We start from the raw sequence: 27,537 nt of genomic DNA, 5'->3' as shown, positions 1-27,537 counted from the left end.
TCAGTGTAAAGCATTAAGGAACATTGAAAAGGATAAACTAATCCAAAATTCGCAAGGATAGAAAAAAAATGTATTAAGTAATCTTACACTTAATTTAGCCTTGCAATTTCAAAACTCAGACAGCAAGCAAAATAAAGAATAGACCTAAATGCAGATTAAACTTCAAGTGTAAAAAAGGGTCGTCATTTTCTCATCTCCACATTACAACAAAAAATTGCCTGAAATGTTTATTTTTTTTCAAGTTTTCATAGAAACAAAAATTAGGTTTACAGTACATCGTGTATGCTTCATGTTCCAGGAATGATGCAAATGAACCAGAATAGATCTGCAGATAATGCAACAATAAAAAAAAAATTTTAAATAAAAAAAGATATTACTGTAAATTACTACAAAATGGGACATATTCACAAACAAAACAAAAAACAAGAAATACAGGCCTTTTCACTTTCTTCGTAACTTTAAAGCATTTTTGTTGCAGATCACAGCTTTTGATAAACTGTAAGTAGGGTATTTTTCTTGAGCTGACAAAGAACTTATAACAAGTCTAAGTTTTGTTTTCCTAATGCATTACAAAAATACAAATTTAATTTACACTTGCTAAGTTGGCAAGATACTGTTTGTACAGTTTTAAACACAAACATATCAAAGAATATCAGAAACAGTAAAGATAAATAAACATCTATTCAACAAAACTATATGTGCTATAAATACTACCTTTACCTACACACTCATTTTAATCAATACAAACTTGTTTTCTTCATGATTCTTAAAAATTCTTGTTCATTTATCTCTCCATCTCCATCTCTATCAGCTTCATCAATCATTTCCTGATTAATAAAAAAAAAAGACATTCATACATAAGAAAGAAGTACACTTTCTACTGTGCATAACGCTATGTCCTTAGAAATTTATTTTTTTTTTTTTTTAAACTTTGCTGCAAACTTTATGTAGCCTAATGTTTTTACCTTATAAGTTACCCAGTAATTTCAAACTACTCATTACTCAGTCATTTGGGAATTTCCTTGATTTAATAATTCAAATGAAAAATGGACTGTACATTTGATTTGATAACCATACACAGTCTAATTATTAAATAATAAATGCATCTCATAAGCCCCCAAACATTTTCTGTGTACACTCCAAAACTTGAGCATACTGTGCACATGGCCACTTCAGTTTGGCAAGGCTGTTCCTTTAATAGTTAGACATGCCTTGCTTAAAGAGGACTTTTTGTTATCTGAAAGGACAGAAATGCATACATAGTGAAATTGATTCAAATGATGGTTGAGCTATTTAGGTAGTGAAAAAAAAGATCACATATGAAGGACTATTAATAATGTTTTGGGGAAATTTTTAAATACACAGCTATACAGGGTCACTAGAAAAGATGTTCCTTATTTCAATCCTTAATTCATCAGTATATTCAAGAAATTTAAAAATTGTAACATGTTACGAATGTGTAAAAACCAAAAGTTTCTAAGCATTCTCAATGCTCAGAGAAGACAGTCCTTCAAAAGACTGGTGACAGATCTTTGCAGTAAAAACCTCCTTGTGTTTAAAATAAAATTTAAAAAAAAAAAAAAAACACACAACTTTCTTAAAACTACTTAATTCAATTCAGACATTAAACAGTAGGAGGTAGAATAAGCCACACTATCAAAGTGTTACTGCAATAGGCAATAATGTGTCTTTATGTTATAGTGTATACATTGAAAAGAAAGGGTATGTGAACCTTTTGGAATGACCTGGCTTTCTATTTAAAAGGTCACAAAATGTGATCTGATCTTAAAGTCACAGGTTTGTCACAGACAAACGCAACATGCTTATGCTAATAACACACAATTGTTCATGTCTTTATTGAACATACCCATCAAAGATGAACAATGTGCTGGGAAAATAGCAAGTGAACCCTTGGTTTTTAATAACTGGTACAACAACATTTGGCAGAAATAACCTGGCACAAGAGCTTTCAGTACCTGATGATCAGACCTGCACAATGTTCAGGAGAAATATTGGACCATTCTTTGTTATAAAACTGCTTCAGCTTAGCCATATTCTTAAGATGTCTGATAGAAATGCAGTGGAATGACCTCAAGAGAGCTGTTCACTCCAGATTAAGGTCTGGTCTCTGACTTAGCCACTCCAAAAGGCAGATTTTCTTTTTCTGGAGCCATTCTGTAATAGATTTACTTTGATGTTTATGTCATTGTCCTACTGCATCACCAAACTTCTATTAACATTTAGCTGGCAGACAGCCTCCCTGTCATTACCCTACAGCCTACAGTAAACCTTTGTACACTTGAGAATTGATTTTCCTCTCAATGATGGCAAGCTGTCCAGGCTCTGAGTCAACAATGCAGCCCCAAATCATGATGCTCCCTCTGCCATACTTCACCTTGTTTTCTGGAGAGCTGTGGCTTTTCCCTTGGTTTCCTCTCTTGGAAACTATACCTGATCAATGCTTTCTATATGGTTGAAACACGTTAACATCTCAGTTCATGAGTCTATGATTGCTTCAAGCCAATTGCTAATACTCAAGGGTTCTTTTTTACCTTATTGAGCATTCTGCATTGTAATTTTGAATCATCTTGTCTGGCACCCACTTTAAGGGAGAGCAGCCATAGTAATAAATCATTTCCATTTATACACAGTTTGCCTAACTATTCTTTGTAATTACTTTGTAACCCTTTTCAGCTTTATTCTACTCAACAATTCTTAATTGTAGATCTTGTGAGATCTTTTTGTTGTGAGGCACACTTCACATCAGCAAATGCATCTTGTGAATAGCAAACTAAAACTTCCTGAGAGTTTTTCTTTTGGTCAAAGACTCTCTAAACCACACCTCCTGTCGTGTTTCATGGACTAGACACTCCTGGTTTGCGAATTCCTGCCTGCAATTAGCATTTGTTGAAGGTATTAGCCTAGGGTAGGGGTCTACACACTACAGCACATGGGTCACATCTAGCCCGTGACATAAGTATAATCAAGCCTCTGGCTTCTTGTAGAAATATTTAATATTCCAGTCTTCAAGAGGTGTTCTTAACAAGAAGATGATATAGTTGGCAGGTGTGAGTGTAGTAAGTTACCATGTGGTGTAATTCAAAAATAATTAAATAAACCTAGCTTTTACCATACTAATCATCACAGGATTCAGTGCTATATGTATTGTTTAACTGCTTGCTTGCATTTGTCTTGCTTGTGTGTTTTTTTAAGGTCATGGGTTTGTGCAATTGCAGATTTAATCAACGACTGATCGGACTGGCAGTGACGAAAATTCTTTTCTCTGGAATTCTCAGATAGCTGCTGCTGCAAAAAAACTTCTAGGATAAAATGCTTGGGATAAGTCATATCACAACAGAACCCTCCTCACTTGGCAACACAAGCACCAGGTACCAATCATATGATTTCCACCTAAATAACCAACCCACATACAATTCAGATCCAATCAACAAATCAAGAATTCCATCTGCCCATCAAAACAAGTATGACCAAAATAGACTTGGCACCCACCATTACACCACTTCTGTCAAATCATCATAATGCATATAACAGAGAAGTACTACGGGAAAAGAAATCCAAAGCAATTAGAAGCTTTGATGACTACAACACAATGAACACAAGAGGAAACATATAACCAAAGAAAGATGCAGGACAAAGAAGACAAAGCTTTGATACAACTGCATCAATGCTTTCATGGCCCCTGCAAGGAGTCAACCGACTACTTGCATTCAAACTGTCGGTACATTAGCATGGGTAACACCTGCAGCACACCAAAAGCTAAAGAAGCAGGATGCCATAAAACTCCCTGATATAGTATATGTACTAAGGATATACTAAATGTATATACCAAGTCCCAACCAATTACCAGCTATGCTAAACCAGGATGAGTGAAAATGAGTGAAAATACAGACAGGTTCACTTATAAAATCTACCTGTGAATGAAGATCAGAATTACGGATGATGGCAGTATCATACCATCAACATACAAACCGGTGAAAATAGTATGTTATCATAAGAATGATTTAATACAAGACTTAAAGTATTTGTTGCTGCAGAAGAGACAGCATACAAATCCAGAAGAGCCACCACAAATGTCAAATGTAGCAACAAATGTAAAATCTCACTTAAAAAAGCATGTATCATGACAGGTGTCATTTCTTTTCAGAATGAGTGGTTGTTGGGTAAAAATTCTTGGTACGGATTAAATCATTTGAATTTAAATATGAATTTAGGGTGTTCCTTGCCTAGTGGAGAACTCTTTGATGGCCAGCATAACTAAGAAAACTCAGTGGCCATAAATGAAATAAATTTCCATTGAAGAATATACTCTGCGACATCTTCTAATCATGGGAGAAAAAACAATGAAGCTAAGAAATGTAACTAGCTACATCTTTTTTTTTTCAAACATTCTGTCGGATTATCATTTTCTTTGGTTCTTTAATACCTGTATTTCAAATGTTATTTCTTCGATTTCAGTTCTCTAGAGCTGATAGTTTGGAAGTCATGGAAACAAATCATCACAAATATATGAATTAAAATGTTATGGTTGCCACCAGGCACCAAAAATTCTTTGCGATTTCTTTTTTTGCTCATTTTTGACAATAATCATATCGCAATGAAATGTGTTAATATCTTATTGAAGACCGAGGTGAATGGAATTAGTAAGGGTGACAAATTGCCCTGTGTCTTTCCAGATGGTGACCAGACTAGAACTGTTAGTGCCTTCATCTAAAATCACCTCAGTGCAGAGAGCTTCCTTCACAGGAATGGAATCTTTGTAACAAATTGGTGTAAATGTGTTTTTAAAAAAAAAAAATTAAAAAAAAAATGAATGCGCCTACATAGCATATGCCCAACTGCCAAAAGGCAAAGCATTAAGTGACTTTTGTAGATTACTGGAATTCGATGTTAAATAAAAATTACATTTTTGAAATGTCATTTTAGGATTGTGTATAATATTGAAAAATATAAATAAAAAATATTTATATGGATTATATTTTCACATACATTTTCTCACTATGAATTTATTTAAAATAATATATATCTTTACTTTTTAATAAGTCCTTATGTTACATGCTGCCATATTGATAAATGTCCATATTCAAATTACCATCATTATTTTAAGGTTACTTTACATCAACAGAATAAATAAATAGACTTTCAGTGGTGCAAGATAAGTGGTTTATAGCCACAACCTTCAAGTTAGCCCGTGTACTTTGTTTTTATTTGTAAGCTTTGACATTTTAAAGTCACTCGGCACACTGTTCTTCATCCAACTTACCATGGTGGGACTACAGCTTCACTCAGCAACATCAGCCTAGGGCAAACACCAACACTGACACTGACATTGGACTGGCACAACTCCATCACAGGACACACTCATGCATAATCCTCACTTACATGGTTAAATGGGGGTTACATTGACAAAAGGAAGAATGTATAAACACTCAAGCAGTGATAGGGTTGGGATTCAGAAGCTATATGGGAATAGTCCTTACCACTTCCCCACTATTAAATTAATGACCTATTTATAAAAAAAAAAAAAAAATGTGAAACTTATCTTACTTGCAATTCTTCATCAGTCAAATTTTCCCCAAGTTCCTTAGCAACTCTCTTCAAGTTCTTAAAAGATATCTTCCCAGTTCCATCATCATCAAACAATTTAAAGGCTTTGAGAATTTCTTCTTTTGTGTCTTTTTCACTCTGATAAAAACCAACATCATAAGAGCAGGACATTAAACAATTTACAAATTAAACAAAATGATAAATGGACCTTCAAAAATTAAATTATTACCATATTCTCAATCTTAACAGAACATAATTTGGTACTATACACTCACTGGCAATTTTATTAGTACCTAGTTGGGCCCCCTTTTGCTTTCAGAACTGCCATAATTCTTTGTGGCATGGATTCCACAAGGTGCTGGAAACATTACTCAAGGATTTTGGTCCATATTGAGATGATAGCAACACACAGCTGCTGCAGATTTGTCAGCTGCACATCCATGATATGAATCTTTTGTTCCATTACATCCGAAAGGTGCTCTATTGGATTGAGATCTGGTCACTGTGAAGGCCATTTGAATGTTGCAGAAGAAACCAAAATCAGACAATGGTAATATTTTTCTAATTTTCTGTTGTCCAATTTTGGTGAACTTGTGTGAATTGTAGTCTCAGTTGCCTGTTCTTAGCTGATAGGAGTGGCACCCGGTGTGGTCTCCTGCTGCTGTAGCTTATTTGCTTCAAGGTTCAACGTGTTGTGTGTTCAGAGATGCTCTTCTGCACACCACAGCTGTAACAAGTAGTCATTTGAGTTACTGTTGCCTTTCTATCAGCTCAAACAAGTTTGTCCATTCTCCTCTGGCATCAACAAGGCATTTCTGCCCTAGAGATGTTTGTGCTTGAAAATCCTAGTAGATCAACAGTTTCTGAAATACTCAGAACAGCCCATATGGCACCAACTACTATGCACCATGCCATGTTCAAAGTCACTTAAATCACCTTTCTTCCCCATTCTGATGCTCGGTTTGAACTTCAGCAGGTTGTCTTGGCCAATGTCTACATGGCTAAATGTACTGAGTTGCTACCATGTGATTTGCTGTTTAGATATCTGTGTTAACAAGCAGTTGAACAGGTGTACCTAATAAATTGCTTGGTGGGTGTATAAGCTTGTAATTGGTGAAGATTAATCATCATGTGTTCCCAAGAGGTATGAAGCAACCTAATTTTTGGATGCCACTAAATGTTCAAAGGTAAATGTATAGGTAATTCTCTGGTATGCATTGTTGATAGTTACTATATATGACCACAAACAAAAGTGACATTTTAAAACATCAACATTTTGGGAAAAGTTATTTTTATCAAACTAATTTTTAAAATCACTTTATTTATTATTTCTAATGTATAGTTAATGCATTAATTATTACACTGCTTAACTTGGTTACAACATGAATTGCATTATATTTATTAAGCACATTCACAATTACACTATTTCAAACCTGCTGAAATACTTACCATTTTCTGCGTCATCATGGAAAGAAAGTCATTAAAATCAATTGTACCAGATCCTTCCTTATCAACATCAGCAATCATTTTCTTAATTTCCTCTTTCTTAGGTTCAAAGCCTAGTGCACGCATTGCAACCTGAAATAAATTCAACATGTTAAATTTACTAAAGATATTTAACAATATACTAATACATATTTCTAAACTACAGCGGTTTGTAAGAAAATGTATTGTATATATCTGGAAAAAAGTGCACATTTTCTGAAAGAAACAACTTAAGTAAAAATTATTGATCAAGTTTGATTATACAATTGCATTGGAAAGACAAGGATCTACTTTCAAACAAAACAAAAGATAAGGTTTACAAAAAGTTCAAGAAAATAATGTTTTTCTCTTTAACACTATGGAAAATAAACAGATTCAATAAATGATTGGTAAACAATGCATTTCACAGCTAACATTTACAAAGCCATGCCCCAAATAAAATGTAAGAAATTACATCAAAGAAAGATTTCCCACATAAGGAAAAAGAAAGGTTTCCCCCTTTTTGAAATTCTGAATCTTAGGCAACATGGATTATTAAGACTAGACAGACTATAAAACTAATTCTACATTCTCTCTATAAACACGTGAGAAAAATGAAGTGTTGCATTTGTGGTTATGAAAGGAATAAAATGTTGATATATTTTATTACCTTAAAGTTATGTAATCCAAAGAAATGGCTTGAGAAGAGAATATAAATTTTGTACAAGACTATCTTGTAGATATGAATAATAGTAAAATGATAGTTGGAAATTCTTTTTTATAATATGATACACATGGAACTCTCCACGCTAAGGAATAATGCATCTTCCAGCTATATATCGAGACTGGATCTCATTCACCAAATTAGTGGGAAGCTCCATGTTGCTAGGAGCTTGTTTCATCATCTAATCTCTCCTCCTTTCTTTTTGTCTCAGTAGTGGGCTGCCACACCCTCTCTCTCGTGGCTCTGCACACTCCAACTGACCTTTTTGTGTCTTACAATTCTCTATCAGCATAGTGGTTTTGCCCAGAGGGGACTGGGCGGTCTCTTGGTCTGGAATCCCCCTTTTTTTTCTCCAGCTTTTGGAGTTTTTTTTTTGTTTTTTCTGTCCACCCTGCCCATTGGACCTTACTTATTCTATGTTAATTAATGTTGACTTGTTTATTTTTTATTGTGTCTTCTATTTTTCTACTCTTCATTTTGTAAAGCACTTTGAGCTACATTTTTTTTATGAAAATGTGCTATATAAATAAGTGTTGATTGATTGATTGTGTCTTACAATTCTCTCTCAGCATAGTGGTGACTAGTCAAGTGGCGGGGCAGGTTGGCATCAGTTGGTGTTTTGTTTTTTTTTTACATCTTATAATCTTGAAAGTTATCACGATTGGACATAGTTGATTATTTTGGTTTATCTCAATGAAAACTTCATCACAAAAAAAAGACCTAATACACTTTTAAGCAATTTATATTGGCCAATTGGTAAATAAAGTTGCTTCACTGTTGCTAAAGTTTTTTTTTCTAGAAGCATCCAGGGTAGCATGGAGATGGTGTATTCCTCAGCAGTGTGAAGGTGAAACTGACCGGAGATGAAAAACCAATTAAATTGCCAGGGTGCATTCTCGTAGATATATACACTCACTTATACCGAGCCAGTTCACAGTTGCATATTAACCTACTAAAGGAAATCTGTGGTAGGAAAACTGAAGTACTAAATGAAAAACTCACACAGCCGCCAGAAGGATGTGCAGATATATATATATATATATATATATATATATATATATATATATATATATATATATATATATAGATATAGATATATATATATATATATATAGATATATATATATATATATATATATATATATAGATATATATATATATATATATATATATATATATATATATATATATATATATATATATATATATATATATATATATATATTTGGTCAGTAGTTTGGTTGTGGTGGCTCAGGGGTAGAGATGAGGATATGTGACTTAATACTTTATGGGTACAAGGTTCAATTTTTTATTATTTAGATTTTTACAGAAACTGGGGGGTCTCGCTTTGCTGACCAACCCCCGGGTTTGGTTAACCAGATATACAATTAAGAGATTGTTACATATGCATTATTTTCACTTTTACTTTAAAACTTCAGTAAAAACAATAGTTGGAATTAACTTTTTTTCAAGATCGCTTTGAATTTTGATTCCGTGTTCGTGACAATGCAATGTGCAACTGCCTGTGAGTGAATATCATTTCATGAAATGCAGGACTTCCAGGCTAAAGAACTCTTTCCCAATGCCATTAGACTCCTAAATAACTGATTGGAGTTTAACCATGGTTCACCTCATTCGATCTACCTCACACAGCTGTATTCGACTGTATTCGTCCATCACACACCTACCTGCACATTACACTTTACACTTCTATTCTGTTTTTATACTTTATGCTGCCACTGTTACTTATTATCCATCTGCTACTTATTTTTTATGTTCATCTTTATACGTTGGTTTTGTCATTTGGTGTGGACAGCAAAGAAAGAATTTCATTGTACAGGGTAATGTGTTTCCTTACTGTGCATATGACCATAAACTTTGAACTTGAACTTAATGGGTTTACATAGATTTTTGTAGACACGGAACATACATGAAATGTATGTATTCCAAATGATGATATATTATTTACCCTCTACAACTCCAGGCAGTTTACTCCATGATAAACACTAAGCACTGAGAACCTTCTTTGTGAATTGAGCTATGGTGGTGGGCAGAGGGGATGGGATAGCAAGCCATTTGTTCTGATCGACATAATTTACAGCACAAAAGATGCTGACGGAGAGCTGCGAAAGAATTTAAGGTGGGCCGAGATTACAAGTTTTTACGCAGGCTTCGGTAATTCTAGTGTTAAGGAAGTTCGGATATTCATCACAGCTGCATTACAGATACGGCAGGTGTGTGTGGAGGGGATCTATTCATTCAAATTTTATTTGTTTATTTACTATTACTTATGGAAATGTAGAGAATTTCAGTCCCAAATTAAATCTGCGAACGAAAATCAGCTGTGCCAGAAAGAATTTCCATTTAGAGTAAATCCATCTCCTATTGATTAATTCATATTTTATCAGATGTTAATTCTGGAAGGGCATTCTGGCAGTGTGCTTTTATCAAGCAACAGAAAATATTTTCAAACATGCAGTTTGTCACTGTAACAATTTCTTACACTTTTTTTTCCAACAAGTCTTTAAAGGAAGAAAAAAATAATGACTTCTAGTACTTATCACTGTTACACGTAAAACAACACACATCTTCATAAGGAAGGAGAACATGTGATTTTACAAAATGTCTGAAATTCAGACACTTGTAAAAGACTGATGCAATTAATCCCACCAGCCATTTCTGTAGTGTCTGCACCACAGTGATACTGGGTCCATCAGGTTGCAATGAATCCGTGCTTTATAGAGTTCAAGAGAAGAGTATAGGCATAGGTTCAAAGGACAGAGTGCAAAGCTGTGAAAGGATATCAAGAAATGAGGAGTTTTTACTGCATTGAGATATAGGTAACTCAATAATATTCTGATCATTCAAGTTCAGTTTTGGAAGGAGGTCTTTGTTTGGAATCTTTATTTGATCAATAAAGCTCCCTTTTTCTTCTCAACCTTTTAGTCGAACAAACTCAAAAATATACAATTGTGTAAAAAAGTAAATATGTATTAATATTAGAAACATCTAACCTTTGGTGAAAAATCACATGTGGAAGGTGTGCTTACATTTTAGTTGGATGTAAATACAAATTTATAGTGAATATACTGTAAAAATACTTTTCTTCAGTAGGCACATGAAAAAGTTCACAGTAGTACATTTGAAAGTAGAAAATAACCTAACAATAACTGACAGTATAATGAAACCTTACAATTGAATACCAAAAACCACTATACCTTGAGTTCCTTCACATCAATGGTACCTGTACCTTCAGTATCAAACAGATCAAAAGCTTCCCGAATTTCTTGTTTTTGTTCCTCAGTTAGATCTGGTTTATTGGTTGCTTTCTTCCTCTGGTTTCCTGCAAAGTTTGGTTTTCTGAAACTTGAAGCCTAAAAGAAATTATTTAAAAGACATATAAAACCATTACTATTAGTTCAAAAAGATAATTTTATAAAAAAGCTGAACTGTAATTTAATTACATAATGAAGATTGTTTTTTGTTGCTTGAGACAGTCATTTTGCTTAAAATCTGCATTATATCTGCATTATATTTATTTCAGCCTATACAGAAAAACACTACCTCTAAAGCTATAAAAGTGCTGTTAGACTAATGAAAACATAGAGCTATTCACATCTTGCAATATAATGTGTGGTAACGATTTGATAATAATAAAGACATAAATCATCAATTATAATGTTCTCAACTTAAAGCATATAAAAATGTAATACTTAATAACATCAGTAATGTTAAAGGAAATACAAAATGTGAAAGATCTTAAAGTTATTAGGTGCAAAGAACTAGAGTTACAAGGTTTCTATGGTTTAATCTAATATTTTTATTATTCCACCATTTTAAATTTTTAAATATCAAAACACAAGGACAATAACATCTAACAATTTGTTGAAATAAATATGTTGGGTTGTCAATTTTATTGGCAGTTATTTTCATATCTTAGTACTTGTCTTTTTTGTCAATAGTAGCGTTATGAGAGGGAGTTTGGGGATACAAGAGAAAACTCCTAATTAGGCAGTTAGAAATTACTCAAAGGAATGTTTTACTGCCCTGAGTTGGAATCCCCTGCCCTACTACTATTCCTATGGACTATCCACATAACTTGTGTGGGTTTTCCTCAAGGTACTCGAGTTGCCCTCCCACATTCCACACATGTGATAGATAGTTGATTGGTGATACAAACTAGCACTGTGTGTATAGACATGTGCATGAGTCAAACCTATGATAGAATAGCAACCATCTAAGATTAAGCAATCATAAACTCTTTTGGTGCGTTTATCTCTGTCTGGAGTGTACCACCATTGTATGTAACACAGGCCTTGTAAGTACTGCACGGAAGCCACACCCTCATTTTACTAAGCAAGTATGAAAAGGATATATTAACTTATTTTTTCTGCAATCAACAACTGAACTTTTGGACATTCTCATACCCATTACTGAAACATTTTATACAGATTATATCTATTTTACAGGGTTTCAAAAAAAAAAAAACTGTACTTTTCCGATGACTAGGCTGTTAGTAAGTATCTTCACTAAAGTTGTTGAGCATATTATACTGTTAAAGTCACAAAAAGACATTAAAAATAAACTTTCAAAGAAGGTTTGCATTAGACAGACTTATTCAGTTCTACCAATTGGTAACCCAAGTATTGGCTAGCATCTGAACAAATGCTGGCAAAAGAGGATACTTGTTGCAAAATGTCAAAATTCAGAACTTAGTTTCAAAAATGTTAAACTATGTGAACAGGTACATACAGAGCAAATAACAGATAAGATTAAATATGAACAATTCACCTGAAAAATAATAACATTAATATGTAATTTAATCACACTGAATTATGGATTTCCTGATCACCATATATTTACGAACAAATTATTACCACAAAGTATATCTTCACCTACTTTTCAGTGGGAAAAAAACACTCTTATCTTGAAAATGTGTTTTCTTCATTAACTCTAAAATAAGCATACATTTTATCGAATATGTTAAAATATTTTTTCCTCAAAAACCCACATTTTAGAAGTACCTAGCATGTTTTGTGTGACTTAAAGATTACCTTAACTGTAGTATGTGCATATTAGGTACAAACACTCACACAGATTTATTTAGATTTCAACACTTGACAGAGACTGAACTTTGTCTCGGAAAAAGTGTTAATGTGATATGCACTTTCTCTTAATACTACGTTAACGAAGGGATAAAATATATATTAAACCTAAACGATATTAACTTACCATCTCAGCCTTTCGAAAAAATGTATTAAAATAAATAGAATCAGCGTCGTATCCACATTAGATTACTACTCAATACGTTGACTCAAAAATGTAACATTAAATAAACAAAACCACGTTCTTTAAGCGTCATTAAAGTAAGTGACGTCGCCAATAACCAATTGAAATGATGTGAAACCTGAAGGCGACATGTTTTGTGCGCTTTATATCCAATCGCAATTGGGAGGCGGGGCTACAGCAACAACTTTCATGTTTGGTTGCATGTAGCTACTGCGTCTCCTAAGCAACCACCGCTCAATTTGCCGCCGTAGCCGTCAATTTGTAGTACGCATGCGCAAATGCTCAGCTAATCCTCGACATTAGCAAGAAATGGATCCAGTTTACCCTAGAACGCAGGTTTGTACGGTGTATTGATAATACTTACTAAAATGGGTATTTCAGCATAAACCTGATATAAAGAAGAAAATCAAAATATTTTATTTAACAATTTCATCTTATGAAGTACACGGGAAGTTATTGTTTATACGTTATTCATAATTCTTAGTCTATCATTTAAATTGGTATTTTCTATACGCATTTCATTTTGAGGTAACAAAGAATATATCACACGTAATACTTTCATGCAAGACAGCTCTAACGCTATTGACTCCCGCAAAGAGATTTTAATAAGCTTTCTGTTCATTTTGACCCTTCTGAGTAGCCGTGGAAGTAGTTTCACGCTGCGTGTTGCACTTTTATTTATGTATGTATGTATTTAAGAAACTATTGCTCGTATTGGAATTGGATGCAAATAGGCTCTTGCGAATTCCCATGTATGCGTTAGTAAACATTAGAAATAAATGGAGAAAAAGCCCATTTGATAAGTGTAGTTAATGTAGAAGTTGTAAATCCCAGTCAGTTACACACTAAGACGGTGTCTATAACCGTTTTTCCTAGATTTCCCGGAATGTCCGGAATGTAGTTTTTCATTTATGGAACAATACACTTAATCAGTTACAAAGAAGGAGAACTTTTGAAAGTATGCTTAAGAGACCAACAATAAAATTATGCACCCAAATAGGGACAGTTTTTGATCATCCGTCAATCTATCCAGCAAATCTGTGGGGATATATACTGTATAGGAGGAAGGCACAGTGAATGTTCAGATTTCACACGGAACACCTCAGGAAATGGGACACAAGCCCGGAATGCTGCAGACATGAAGAGGCTGCAATAGACACTGTACGAATGTGGCTTTTTTCACAAATAGGAGAAAAGGCAAAGTTTTTCTTCCCTTTTGTACATTGAAAGTATTTTTAATGAAGTTAAAAGCAGGTACAAGTCAGGAAGAAAGCACATTGGTCAAAAAAAACTTTCTATACAGTACTTACTATGTTATGCCAAGTTATATTTTAGTGATGCCACAGAAGGTCATTTAATGGAAGATTTACAGTATAATGCAATAGTATATAATCAAGTACATTAACGTATATGTGTCTTATGTACACACATAAATGTAGAGGTTAATGAAAAGCAAACTCAATCAACTTAAATCATTTTAAATATGAAACTAAAATATTGGGTCAAAGAATTAAATATGCTGCGTGGACAGACAGATCATTACAGGCGTGGCTTTTTGCCTCTGTCCTATGTTAATTGTTTTCTCATCATCTTCCAGTATATGCTCTGGTAGGGCAAACATGTTGTCTGCTGTCTTCACTTATGTGTTTTTTTGAGTGTATGTGTGTGCCAGCGTGCATGTGCTTGTGTATGCCTCTGTGTGTGTATATGTATATTTAAATAAATTGTGCATCCCCAAAACTACTCATGCAGAAATTTTGAAAAGCAATAGTCCTGATCACAAGACTAAATGAAACAGACTGCAAAATTCCCAGTTTAATTAAACAATTTCTGTGCCAGTTATCATTAGACATAGGTTGGACTGTTCTTGAGGTATATGGTATAAGCATTGTACCAAAATGGACCATAAACAACAGGCACGGGGCCTGTAACAAGGCAAACACAGTGTAACTTGCTTGAAGAAGATAGGACCTTAATGCATAGATCTTAGCGTTCTGGGCAGATATCATGTTCTAAAATGTTCTGCCTTTGCTGGGATGCAGTCATCCAGGATCACTTCGTAATGCAAAAGAATGCTTAATTTTCTGATAAAAATTATAATTTAAAAACTTGAAAATCAATTTAGGTTTTCCACAGACACTATGCTAATATCCCCTTTTCTTATAGTTTTAAAAATCATACAAAAAGAATCAGAACTTATCTTGGTAGTTCATTTTTGACTATTTCACCAAACCTCCATTTATATGGAAGTAAGCAGTCAAAAGGTAAAAGCACAAATGCTGCCTAATGTACACTTGTCTTGTTTGATTCAGAATGGATCTAATAAAATGGTATTCACAACAGTGAAGTGTATCAGAGAGGCTACATTTTTTTGAACGATAAAACCGAGCCATGTATAGAATTATAGTGTTCTATCTGTGCTTGTCTTCATGTCTGCGCCCAGATATGATTGGCTCTACCCACTCTGCCTCCCCGAATTGGATTAAAGAAAATGGAAGACTGTACTGTAAAGACCACTTCTACTATGTCAACTTTAGCCTGGTCCATCTTGTAGACAATAAGAAATAAGTTATTACAAATAGATGACAGTAATAAAAATATATTTATTGGATTATAGTTTCAGTAATTCAAAGTGTTTTAGAAATAACCATTTTAAGAATAATTGGAAAAAGTAAGTAAAATGAAAAGTGAAATTAAAGTTACAAGAAATTGTGGACATTATATACAGTACTGTACCATAGGTATTGGCCTGGGCTATGAATGGCTGTTATTTATATGGCTGCTGATATTTAATTTATTATGTTCTGCTATCACCTTAACAGTTATGACTGCTATGACTGGTACATACTAACAACACTATTTTTTTTTACATTTATTTTCAGAAAATTGCATCTGATTATCAAGTTATTAGGCACAGACAGCACATTGGATTACAGCAATTAACGGCATTATCAGCAAGTGTAAGCACAATTTTGGGTCCTAACAAATCATTTAAATTTATTGTGGGGCAGAACGATGATGAAGCAGTTCTTGCTTGCTCTGCATTTCGCCTTTTGGAGAATATGGATCTGACTTGTGCTACTGGGCAACTACTTAATGAGGCTGTTCAATCACACCAAAAAGTTTATAAGACTGGTTCAAGTACATTCATGTTTATGGTTGGTGCCTGGAGTTCAGCAGTGTTAGAATGCCTTCATCAAGGTATTCATATCTCCTTGATTGTGCCAGTTATATCAGGTGGACTGGAATTGTGTATCGAAGCCTGCAAAGCTCGTGCTTTGTCCATTCAGGACATCTGCAGAAGGATATCTTGGAGGACTAGAACAACAGACTTTCCAGATGATCATCTTAATTCTGTTAGAAATGATGCCTTCACTCATTGTAAAAAGTCACAGACTGTTTTAAAGTCAGTATCTCCTGTAGTAGTCTCATCACAAAAATCTGCTTTAGCTGAAAGTGAAGTCACACTTCATGAAGAGCAGTTAAAACTCAATTCACCTTTATCTACTAATTTAAAAAGCAATAAAAGCTTACATAATTGTTTAAAGCTAAAACACAGCAGACACTTTTCTGTTAAAAATTTGGAGGAACCCATGCTATGCAGAGGTAGTCCAAATTTTGTCCCAGATTCAATGTGCTCATCAATGTTCTTCACGTATCTAGCTCAGTCATTATGTCATGGCTGCTCACATGCAATGAGGTTAGTTATTGATGCTTGTAGACTTCAGTTAAAACTTGCAAGAATGAAAGAACCTACTAGTGGAGCTGTAATTGCTTTTGATGTAAGCAAGCTGGAGACTTTTGTGTACCCTGGCCTATCTGAAAACTATTCCTGTGTAACATCAGGTTTTATTAGCTGGGTGTTGGCAGATCAATATGATTTGGCAAAATCATTTCATGGGCAGTATTTGCGTGTGGTGTTTATTAATGGAGATGCAACTGAAAAATACAGACACGTAGGACTGAATAATACTTTAAATGTTAAATACATTACAGATTGTTTAGAAATGAACACAGAAGAGAGTTGGGACTGTCGTACTTTAGCAGCTCTTTTAAAATTGAAAGTAAATTTAATTTTAATACAAGGGATCACCTCCACAAGATTTGTTGAAACATGTGTAAAGCACAGAATACTTGTGGTCCAGAAAGTGAAACATGAAGTTTTCGAAGACCTAGCAGAAGCCACAGGTGGAATACCAGTATTCTACTTTTCACAACTTGATGAGAGCTGTGTGGGCAATGGTGTAACTGTTACCCTCTGGAAGACAATATTGAATAAGGAATCTTCAGCTCTTAAAATAACTACCAGTTCTACAATGCTAGTTACAGCTTTCATTACCTCTCCGGCAATCTGTAAGCTTCAAATGTTAGAGGATCAGTTCTGGACTTGTGCACATAGGCTTAATCATGCCCTTAAGGAGGAAACCGTTTTCCTTGGAGCTGGTGATGCAGAAATGTTTTGTATCATGTATCTTGAGAGTCTTGTGGAAGAAGACCCTGCCAGACTTTATAAAACTGTTCACAAGCACATGACCACGGCAAACTTGGTAAGCATGTCAGAAGATGCTATGCAATATACAAGGCTAATCCTGCAGCTCATGGCTAATGGCTGGAGAGACTATATAAGTACAGTGTATTACAACAGTGGTTTATGTACCACAAAATTGAAAGCCTTGACAGCTATAAGTGAATACCTGAGGAAGAAGGAGAAGAATGTGAGCTTGTTTTCACACTTCACGCCAAATGTGTTAGGTTGTGACAATGATGGTAAACCTACTTGTGAAAACACAGGAAATACTGAAGTTTATGACAATGTTACAGTAAAGCTAGAAGCTTGGCAGGGCGCACTAGACCTGGTAATGCTTGTACTCCAGACTGATGCAGAAATTGTAACTGGGTATGTGGAGACTGACTCCTAACACCTAATAAATGTCTTTGTTTTCTTTCTGTTGAGTTAATAGAGTTCTGAAACTGTTAAGAGTGTAGCTAAATGGGGGATAGCTGTGTATTTTAGTGGAAAGTGATATTTGTTATATTTTTTAAGTTTGAGGTAGGAGGTGTACTAAAGAGTACATGGTTTAAGCTGAAACTATTAATTTATTTAAGTACAACCCTAATTCTAAAAAAGGTGGGACGCTGTGTAAAATCTAAATTAAAACAATGCAGTAATTTGAAAATCTCATAAACTCGTATTTTATCCACAATAGAAAACAGAAAACATATCATTTGTTTAAAATGAGAAAACGTAATTTAAAAAAAAAGAATAAGGTCATTTTGAATTTGATAGCAGCAACACATATCAAAAACAGGGCCAGGTTTACCACTGTGGAGCATCCCCTTTTCCTTTAATAATAGTCCATAAATATCTGGGAACTGAGGAGACCAGTTGCTTGACTTATGGGAGATGAATGTTGTCAGATTCTTGTCTGTAATAGGACTCTAGCTGCTCAACAGTCCTGGGTCGTCTTTGTTGTATTTTTCATTTCATGATGCACCAAATGTTTTCAATTGGTGAAAAGTCTGGACTGCAGGCAGGCCCCTTGAGCACCTAGACTCTTCTACTACAAAGCCATGCTGTTGTGGTAGGTGTAGTATGCAGTTTAGCATTGTCTTGCTGAAATATGCAAGACCTTCCCTGAAAAATACATTGTCTGAATGGGAGCATATGTTGCTCTAAAACCTTTTTATACATTTTAGCATTGATGGTGCCTTTCCAGATGTGCAAAGTGCCAATTCTATAGGCACTAATGCATCCCCATACCATCAGAGATGCAGGCTTTTGAACTGATAACAATGTGGATGGTCCCTCTCCTCTTTAGTCCAGAGGATTCAGCTTCCATGCTTTCCAAAGAGAATTTGAAATTTTGATTTGTCTGATCACAGAACAGTTTTCCACTTTGCCTCAGTTCAGTTTAAAAGAGCTTTGGCCCAGCGAAGACGGTGGTGTTCCTGGGTCATGTTCACATATGGCTTCTTCTTTTCCTGACAGAGCTTTAATTTTTGGATGGCATGACAAATTGTTCACAGACAATGATTTCTGTTAGTTTTCCTGAGCCTTTGCAGTGATTTCCATGACAGAATCATACCTGTTTTTATTGCAGTGCCGCTTGTGGGTCCAAAGATCACATGCATCCAGTATTTCTTTTTGGCTTTGTCCTTTGCGCACATATATCTCCAAATTCTCGAATCTTTTGATGATTTTCTGTACTGTAGATAATGCGATATTCAAAGTTTCCGCAAGTCTTTGTTGAGGAACATTATTCTGAAATTGTTCCACAATTTGTAGGTGCAGATTTTTGCAGATTGGTGAACCTCTGCCCATCCTTACTTCTGAGAGACCCTGCCTTTCTAAGATGCTCTTTTTGTACCCAATCATTTTACTGACCTGTTTCCCATTAACCTAATATGTTGCAAAGTGTTTCTATTGCTGTTTCTTTTTAGTATCACTTACTTTTCCAGCCTTTTTTTGTCCCCATCCCAAGTCTTTTGAGACGTGTTGCTGCCATCAAATACAAAATGAGCTAATGTTTTTCATGAAATAGTAAAATGTCTCAATTTCAACATTTGATATGTTTTCTATGTTCTGTTTGTGAATAAAATGTAGATTTTTGAAATTTGTAATCATTGCATTCTGTTTTTACATTTTACACACTGTTCCAACATTCTTGGAATTGGGTTTGCATAATACTGTAAAATATGCCATTTATCACATGATTTTTTTTACATTTGATATGCATTTAGAAGCAAAGTGCCATTTGGCCTGAAACCAGTTCCTGTGCTACTTCAACAGTGTGTTAATATTGTCCAAGAAAAGCTTAAGTTTGTTCTCACACTGAATAAGCGGGGAATAAAACCTTTACAAATCATAAATGGTAATTATGACACTGTCTGAAATATACACTAACCATTTAGAGACAGGTGAAAACTTATTTACAGAAGCAATGTGAAGATTCATGTTGCTTTTGAATACATGCACTACTTCTGAGAAATACAAAAAAAATTCTTACTTAACAAGTAATCACATAATGGATTGTTTTTTACATAAGAGAACTTAACATACAAGGAGATATCATCTCAAAGTATGAAGAGTAGCATGCAAGAATTTCCACCTTTGCCCTTTACAAAGACCATCTGATACTACATAATTATGGAAGAGTATTCGTACCAAAATTAAGTGCAATCCAACATGTTAACTCCATTGAAATGCAATACCTATGCAAGTGGGACATTTCATTTTGGCACAGTTTTATTGTATTATTTTATAAAGTCTATTTGGGGGTTCTGGAGAGGAGGGTTCGTCGGATAGTCGAACCTCGGATTCAGGGGGAACAGTGTGGTTTTCGTCCTGGTCGCAGAACAGTGGACCAGCTCTACACCCTTAGCAGAGTCCTGGAGGGTGCATGGGAGTTTGCCCAACCAGTCTACATGTGTTTTGTGGACTTGGAAAAGGCGTTCAACCGTGTCCCTCGGGGAATCCTGTGGGGGGTGCTCTGGGAGTATGGGATACCGGACCCCTTGATAACAGCTGTTCGGTCCCTGTACAACCGGTGTCAGAGCTTGGTCCGCATTGCCGGCAGTAAGTCAAGCCCATTTCCAGTGAGAGTTGGACTCCGCCAGGGCTGCCCTTTGTCACCGATTCTGTTCATAACTTTTATGGACAGAATTTCTAGGCGCAGCCAGGGTGTTGAAGGGGTCCGGTTTGGTGGACTCAGGATTGGGTCACTGCTTTTTGCAGATGATGCTGTCCTGTTTGCTTCATCAGGCCGTCATCTTCAGCTCTCTCTGGATCGGTTCGCAGCTGAGTGTGAAGCGGCTGGGATGAGAATCAGCACCTCCAAATCCGAGACCATGGTTCTCAGCCGGAAAAGGGTGGAGTGCCCTCTCAGGGTTGGGGGAGAGATCCTGCCCCAAGTGGAGGAGTTCAAGTATCTCGGGTCTTATTCACGAATGAGGAAAGAATGGACCATGAGATCGACAGGCTGTGATAGTAGGGGGCCCTATCGCTCCCTTGAACCCTCAGGTACCACACCAGACACCAGGTAAAAGTGCTAAAATTATTCGTTTTATTATAATAATGTGCACTAAGCACCCTCCACTCCACACTACTCATAAACCAAATACAATACTCCAATAATAACAATAACCAATCCTTCAACTCCCAGACGCGTTGCCCTCCTACCACCCAGCTCCCACAATCCTTTATACTCCCTGACCCAGAGGTGTTCCTGCTCAACAGTCTACAATTCCTTATTCCTTCCGGGTCAGAGTAAATAGTCCTTATCTTCACCCCGGAAGCACGTTGTTTCTTCCTGTCACGGGATTATGACGTACTTCCAGGTTATAGGGCATATACGAGTCCATGAGCCTCCCTACAGCGACTCCTTGTGGTCCCCAAGGTATCCAGCAGGGCTGGGTATAAAAACTACAGAGTCCATGATGCCCCGCTGGAATTCGGGACACATCCATGCTGTCGGGAGAGCTCCTCCTGGGGGTGAGGGCCGGAATATGAAGCCGGCCATCCACCACAAGGCAGATCGGTGCGGCATCCACAGTGATGCGGGCTCTGCATCGGTCTGTCGTGGTGAAAAAAGAGCTGAGCCGTAAGGCAAAGCTCTCAATTTACCAGTTGATCTACGTTCCTACCGTCACCTGTGGTCATGAGCTATGGGTAGTGACCAAAAGAACGAGATCGCGAATACAAGCGGCTGAAATTAGTTTCCTCCGCAGGGTGTCTGGGCTTTCCCTTAAAGATAGGGTGAGAAGCTCAGTCATCCGGGAGGGGCTCAGAGTAGAGCCGCTACTCCTCTGCATCGAGAGGAGTCAGATGAGGTGGCTCGGGCATCTGATCAGGATGCCTCCTGGACGCCTCCCTGCTGAGGTGTTCCGGGCTTGTCCAACCGGGAGGTGGCCCCGGGGAAGACCCAGGACACGCTGGAGGGACTATGTCTCCCGGGTGGCCTGGGAACGCCATGGGATTCTCCCGGAAGAGCTGGAAGAAGTGGCTGGGGAGAGGGAAGTCTGGGCCTCTCTGCTCAAGCTGCTGCCCCCGCGACCTGACCCCGGATAAGCGTAGGAGGATGGATGGACAGTTTTATTGTGTCATAATTTAAAACATATCAACCAAACGATTGATTACTTTTTACTACGGCACAAAATTTTCTTGTCAGTTTAAAATGCAATAATAAAGTGTGATGCATTTTAGTTCATGTCTACAGTTTGCATGCCATAACTATGGAAAAAAAAGCAGACATATTGCATTTCACTTAGATGCTGCGCCATTTATATTGCATTTCAATTCGAGTACTTTGCTTAATTGTGCCAAAACTAAATGTACTGTAATTGAATGACCAATTAGCATCAATAGGTGCAGCAATTGAGGAAAGAGGTGTTCCTCATCTAAACCTTTCTGTATTATGGTGGTAAACATACGTTTAGTGGATATTGTTTAAAGTCCTTACTGAAAATTGAAAATAAGTATTGCTAAAATGCTGTGATAATTATACATTGTTTTTTTATAGACATTCAATGACTATATATAAAGGGATCTGAATCATAGCACAAATGTAAGGTTCAGACCTTAGGACAGAAAAAAAAATTGTTGATCAGACCTGTTTAAATTTTAATTCAATGCCCCTGCTCTATGAAATAGAAGTGTAATAATTATTCCTACCCATTATTCCAGTTTGCAGTATCTTTGGTAATTTGCAGCATAACCATTGAAGCAATGCACAGTGTTAGTTTTTAAGCAAAATAGCAGCTACGGAGATCTTGTTTAGAGTGACAGAAGCAACGGTTTTGGTAGAGTCATGTTTTGCGTATTGTTTCTGTGATGGCACACTTATTGTAACCCAAAAAATCCCAATGCATACTACAATTCTACCAACCAAAAAAAAAGCATTAAGTCTATTAGACGTGCTAAACTGTCCGAAAGGGGCAGGATGGGGGCAGCAAAAATAGCAGCTTGGAGATTGCTGTTTGCAGATATAGCACTTAATGAGCACTTTAGATGCATTTCTCAGCTCCTTCATCTGTTTGCCCACTCATACAGGAGGCCCTCTCTCTGACTGCACTCCCCTGAGACGATGTCAGAGACTACTCATATGCACACTGGCCCTCAGATCTGTGAAAATCGCTGGTAACATGTACCCAGGCAGATGGACGTCTCCTGGCTGCTAAAGTGCTCTCTAAGTGCTGTGTATGCAAAACAGCGATCACTGTGCTTTTATGTCAGCTTCTGCAGATTGTCCCATCCTCTTCAGACAGGTCTTGACCACATGAACAGCGTCTCTGTCTCAGGTCAGGACCCAGGGGCACTACACTGTTATTTCCCTGGTGCACCAGTTGAAAAACACTTCTGTAGAGTATAATTATCAAATCATTCTTGGTGATGAGCAATTGAGGATAGCATTTGTAGAGTTTTAACATACGTTTTAATGTATGCCCATTTAAAGTCAGTAGTCATTTCAGTCTTTACTTTGACACGTCTGTGTCTCATATGCTATGCTAATTTGAGAATTCATACATTGGCCTCATTTTCTTATTGCCTTCTTTTCAACTTGCCTTTTAGGAAGCCATTCAAATTCAGGTTGTACTTGCTTAAGTAGTATTTTGCTAAAAGTTCTGGCTTCAGGTTATTGTTTAAGTTTAAACTATGACATTCATTTTTTTTTTAATTCCTTTGTGTTTATTGTACATTAAGTTTGTGATTCGCTGTGTATTTACTTCATGATTTATGTATTAATTTTATAATTACATATTTTAATATTAGATACAGTCAATCATGATTAATTACATGCATTTATGTGATTTAGTAAATTTTTTAATCAATTCCCAGCCCTAGTTTATATATACAGTATGTTAAATTTTAGAGATGTAGGTTATTAGTGTCATATCATTAAATATTTGTTAGCGTCATCAAGGTTGGTTTCTTCAAAACCTTTTATTCAAATCCTGTGTGATAAGCAGATATTATATAGTTTTTCCCTTCTTTCAACACGTAAGAGAAATAAATTGTCATTTTGATCACCAGCTTTCACTTTCCTGCCTTATCAACTTTCACCTTCTTCCCAAGTACAACACCATCGTGATTGGAGCACCCCTGTTCCCAACTGTTAATGCCCCTGGCCCACATTTTGACAGGTCATTTGATTGCTTTTAGTTTTAAAACAATTAAAGTGTGGTCTTGAATTGAAATGCAATACACACAAAGCTGCTGCTAAGCAAAAGCAATACGTTTGATTTGCTTTTAGTTATGACACATGATCAGTGGACATGAATTAAAATGCAATATGCCATTGTATTACATTTTAAAATGACGCGAAAATTGTGTGCTGCTGTGAAAAGCATTCGATCATTTGGTTGACATATTTTTAACTATGGCACTGCAAAAACATGCCAAAATTAAATGTCCCACTTGCACAAGTATTGCATTTCAACATACAGTAGTTAACATGTTGGATTGCATTTCATTTTGTCACAAATAATCTTCCATACATAATGAGTTTGATATTTTTTTACCAAAGTATTGACTAGTTAGTACCCAAATCATATCAATTATGTTAACAGTACAAAAAAATTCTTATTTGACAGTAGTATGTCACATGGTGTTTTCCAAATGTGTCCTGCATAATTTTCACAAAGGACCTGAGTTTGATACCTTCCCACAATCCACATGTAGTAACATGTCATGGTAAAAAGCTGATCTGGTCCTGGTAGAATTATAGACTAAGCACTTAAGATGTGCATCAAAATCTTTGTTCTTGCAAGGTGGCATGGATGCAAAGCTGTGTAATCTGCGTTTTTTATCTATGGGGGTACATTAAAGAAAGTGTTTGTTCCACCTATGCCCGCTAATCTTCAAGATTTGCAACATCGAATTGAGAAAGCTGTGAATTCAATAACTAGGGAACAGTTGACTCGTGTGTCGCAAGAAATGGTCTACCTTTTTGATGTTTGTCACGCTACATATGGTGGTCATGTTCACTGCATGCAACCTTGAGGACCATAGGACCAAATTTTGAACATTCCTCTATCCAGTGATGTGCGGAATGTGTTTCTGTCTTATACGGTTTGTTTGAAATACATTTTTGAAATCTGCTCTTTCATTTTGAATAGCCCTGTATTGTTTCTGTGTAAGTGCTGTACTGCATCACAACTTGATATGCCCTGCAAGCTCACAGAGTCTTATGAAAAAGGGAAGTGTGAATCTGCCTCCATGTAGTTTCATCTAACTGTATAAACATAGATTGAATGTCAGCTCATGAGATTTATTTTCCAAATCTGTCTTTTATAAGATTCTTTTGATACAACATGACCTCCACATTTGATACAACAGATTATTTCAATATTATGAGCCTTATGCACAACCTTCAATAGCAACCAAAGTAAAGCAGCATATCGTGTGTTCTTTTGTTTTTGACAGTAGTGAAAGGTGTTTTGAGTGTGGGGAACAGCCCAGACACAGACAGACAGACATCATTAAAGTCACCACACGTGCTTTATTTACACTATTTACACAATGAATACCTCGCACAACCCAGTGCTCCTGCACCAATCATCCTTAGTCCAGGCCTCTCACAGCAATGCCTCTCTTCACCGCCTCTACTCCTCTCCTCTCCTCCAAGCTCCGTCCTCTTCCACCTGACTCTCGCCCTCGAATGGAGGGAGGCAGCCCCTTTTATGCTTACCCGGACAAGCTCCAGGTGCCTCCCGATAACCTTTCGCCAGCCCACCCAGGTGTGGCGGAAGTGCCGGTTGCGCACCCGGAAACACTCCAGGTGTCCCTGGTCTTCTTCCTCCCAGCACTTCCGGGTGTGGTGGAAGTACTGATGGCCAGGGCTCCACAGGCATCGGGGCGCCCCCTGGCGGTGACCATGGGACCCTATAGGGTTGAGCTTCTAAGCTCAGTTCCCGTGGTCCCCAAAGCCACCAGGGCGGTCACCCCCTCGTGCTATGGAGGAGGTGTAAGCCCTCCTCCGGTCCTTCTGGGTGTCCTGGCTGGGTACCACCCCCATCCACTCGCCACATCAATCAATCAATCAATCAACATTTATTTATATAGCACATATTCATACAAAAAATGTAGCTCAAAGTGCTTTACAAAATGAATGGTAACATCAGGTAATAAGCTAGCATTTAAGAGACATGTAGTATAACTGCAAACAGACTATGCAGAAATTCCATTGTTGGAATTAAAGATAGTTGTAAGAAACAATGAAATTGAAGATATGATACACATCCTAACACATTTTATTTAAGTAAAAAAGATTAAGTAAAAACGGGCTCATTATTACACTACATTGATATTAAATTTGATATTCTCAGAAAACGGATTACTTTTTATAAAGAATGCTTCAAGGGCTTGTAGTAGCTCGTGATCTCAAATTGAATCAAGTGGGTTTCAGAATGTTAAATTATGTCACATAAAAATCTGTGTAACACTTTAGAATGGAGCTACTGACATGTATCTATTAGTCAGTTACTACTGTGCTACAAGAAGACTAACAAAAGTTTTATTTGATTGTGATAAGGCTGACAAAGCACCGGTGTCAACTTTAACATAAGGACTTACTGTCAGTGCTATGATGGAAGCCTACAACAAAGGATTTGTTTGTTTTGCATACAAATAATTGACTAATAGGTTCACTTTCACACTTAAAATCTTAGCTTTAAATTGTTACTAAAATCCGTGGACTTGGTCAAAAATAAATTTATTTATTAACACTAGGTGGTACCAAAACCTCTATTTCAATATATTTTTGGAAAGTGTTTCTCAGACTTTACAGTATAAAATATGAATTTCTTACAAAAAACACATATGTACAGTACTTTATATACATTATTTTTAAATTAAACTGCATATTTATTGAAGCATGAGAATTAAACATGACTCTAAACTGTGATATTTTGACCTTTGTATGTTCTTGCCCTGATTAACTTGTTTGGACCATTTTTATTACATACTCATTCTCTGTGAATAATTTTTTTTTATTATATAATCTCATAGCATCTGTGACAATGACACTATACCAGCACTTAACCTGACACAGACAGATGCAGGAGGCACACTGATAAAACATAAATGGTTTTATTTTCTTCACCTCGTGGGAAACGCCTTCCTCGTTTCTCACAGGCACAACACAGTCCCAATACACAGAACACTGCACAATACTCTTCCTTCTCTGTTTTCTTTCTCCTCCACTCCTCCTGGCAGGCTTTGTCTACCTCCTCCTGACTCTGGCTCCTTGAGTGGTGACTGCTGGCTCCTTTTATAACGCCCCCAGAAGTGCTCCAGGTGCTTGTTGACCTACTTCCGGCAGCACTTCCGAGTGTGGAGGAAAACACGCCAAAGAGGGCTCAGCAGCTGTTGCAGCATCCCCTGATGGCACCCCTGGATCCCGGCAGGCCTGTGGATAACTCCAACTCCCATGAAGCCCTGCGGGACTCCGAGGCACCACTGCAATCCATGGGTGCTGCCATCTAACGTCCCAGTATTA

At 36.5% G+C, this 27,537-nt stretch overlaps 2 protein-coding genes across 2 annotated transcripts; one reads left to right on the top strand and one right to left on the bottom strand.

The window, feature by feature from the left end:
* Positions 1-525: 525 nt before the first annotated feature.
* On the bottom strand, positions 526-13,148 carry cetn4 (centrin 4). The gene is made up of 5 exons (XM_039751231.1): positions 12,986-13,148; positions 10,972-11,127; positions 7,015-7,143; positions 5,566-5,703; positions 526-827 (listed from the first exon to the last, which is right to left on the bottom strand). Exons 1-5 carry the CDS (start codon positions 12,986-12,988, stop codon positions 738-740), a joined length of 516 nt encoding a protein of 171 aa, XP_039607165.1. The 5' UTR covers positions 12,989-13,148; the 3' UTR covers positions 526-737.
* A 151-nt stretch (positions 13,149-13,299) lies between these two features.
* Positions 13,300-17,989, top strand: bbs12 (Bardet-Biedl syndrome 12). The gene is made up of 2 exons (XM_039751229.1): positions 13,300-13,378; positions 15,925-17,989. Exons 1-2 carry the CDS (start codon positions 13,352-13,354, stop codon positions 17,959-17,961), a joined length of 2,064 nt encoding a protein of 687 aa, XP_039607163.1. The 5' UTR covers positions 13,300-13,351; the 3' UTR covers positions 17,962-17,989.
* The last annotated feature ends 9,548 nt before the right edge of the window (positions 17,990-27,537 follow it).

This window comes from Polypterus senegalus, chromosome 4 (assembly GCF_016835505.1).
Source record: "Polypterus senegalus isolate Bchr_013 chromosome 4, ASM1683550v1, whole genome shotgun sequence".
Classification (NCBI taxonomy): domain Eukaryota; kingdom Metazoa; phylum Chordata; class Cladistia; order Polypteriformes; family Polypteridae; genus Polypterus; species Polypterus senegalus.
This window is presented reverse-complemented; position numbering and strand designations above follow the sequence as displayed.

What these genes read in the sequence shown, in the direction of transcription:
- bbs12 (XM_039751229.1), top strand. Translation starts at nt 13,352, where the DNA reads ATGGATCCAGTTTACCCTAGAACGCAG. An exon ending in CAGTTTACCCTAGAACGCAG is followed by an intron (nt 13,379 to 15,924) that starts GTTTGTACGGTG and finishes ATTTATTTTCAG; the next exon opens with AAAATTGCATCTGATTATCA.
- cetn4 (XM_039751231.1), bottom strand. An exon ending in TTGATGTGAAGGAACTCAAG is followed by an intron (nt 7,144 to 10,971) that starts GTATAGTGGTTT and finishes AATTTATTTCAG; the next exon opens with GTTGCAATGCGTGCACTAGG. An exon ending in CCATGATGACGCAGAAAATG is followed by an intron (nt 5,704 to 7,014) that starts GTAAGTATTTCA and finishes GGTTTTTATCAG; the next exon opens with AGTGAAAAAGACACAAAAGA.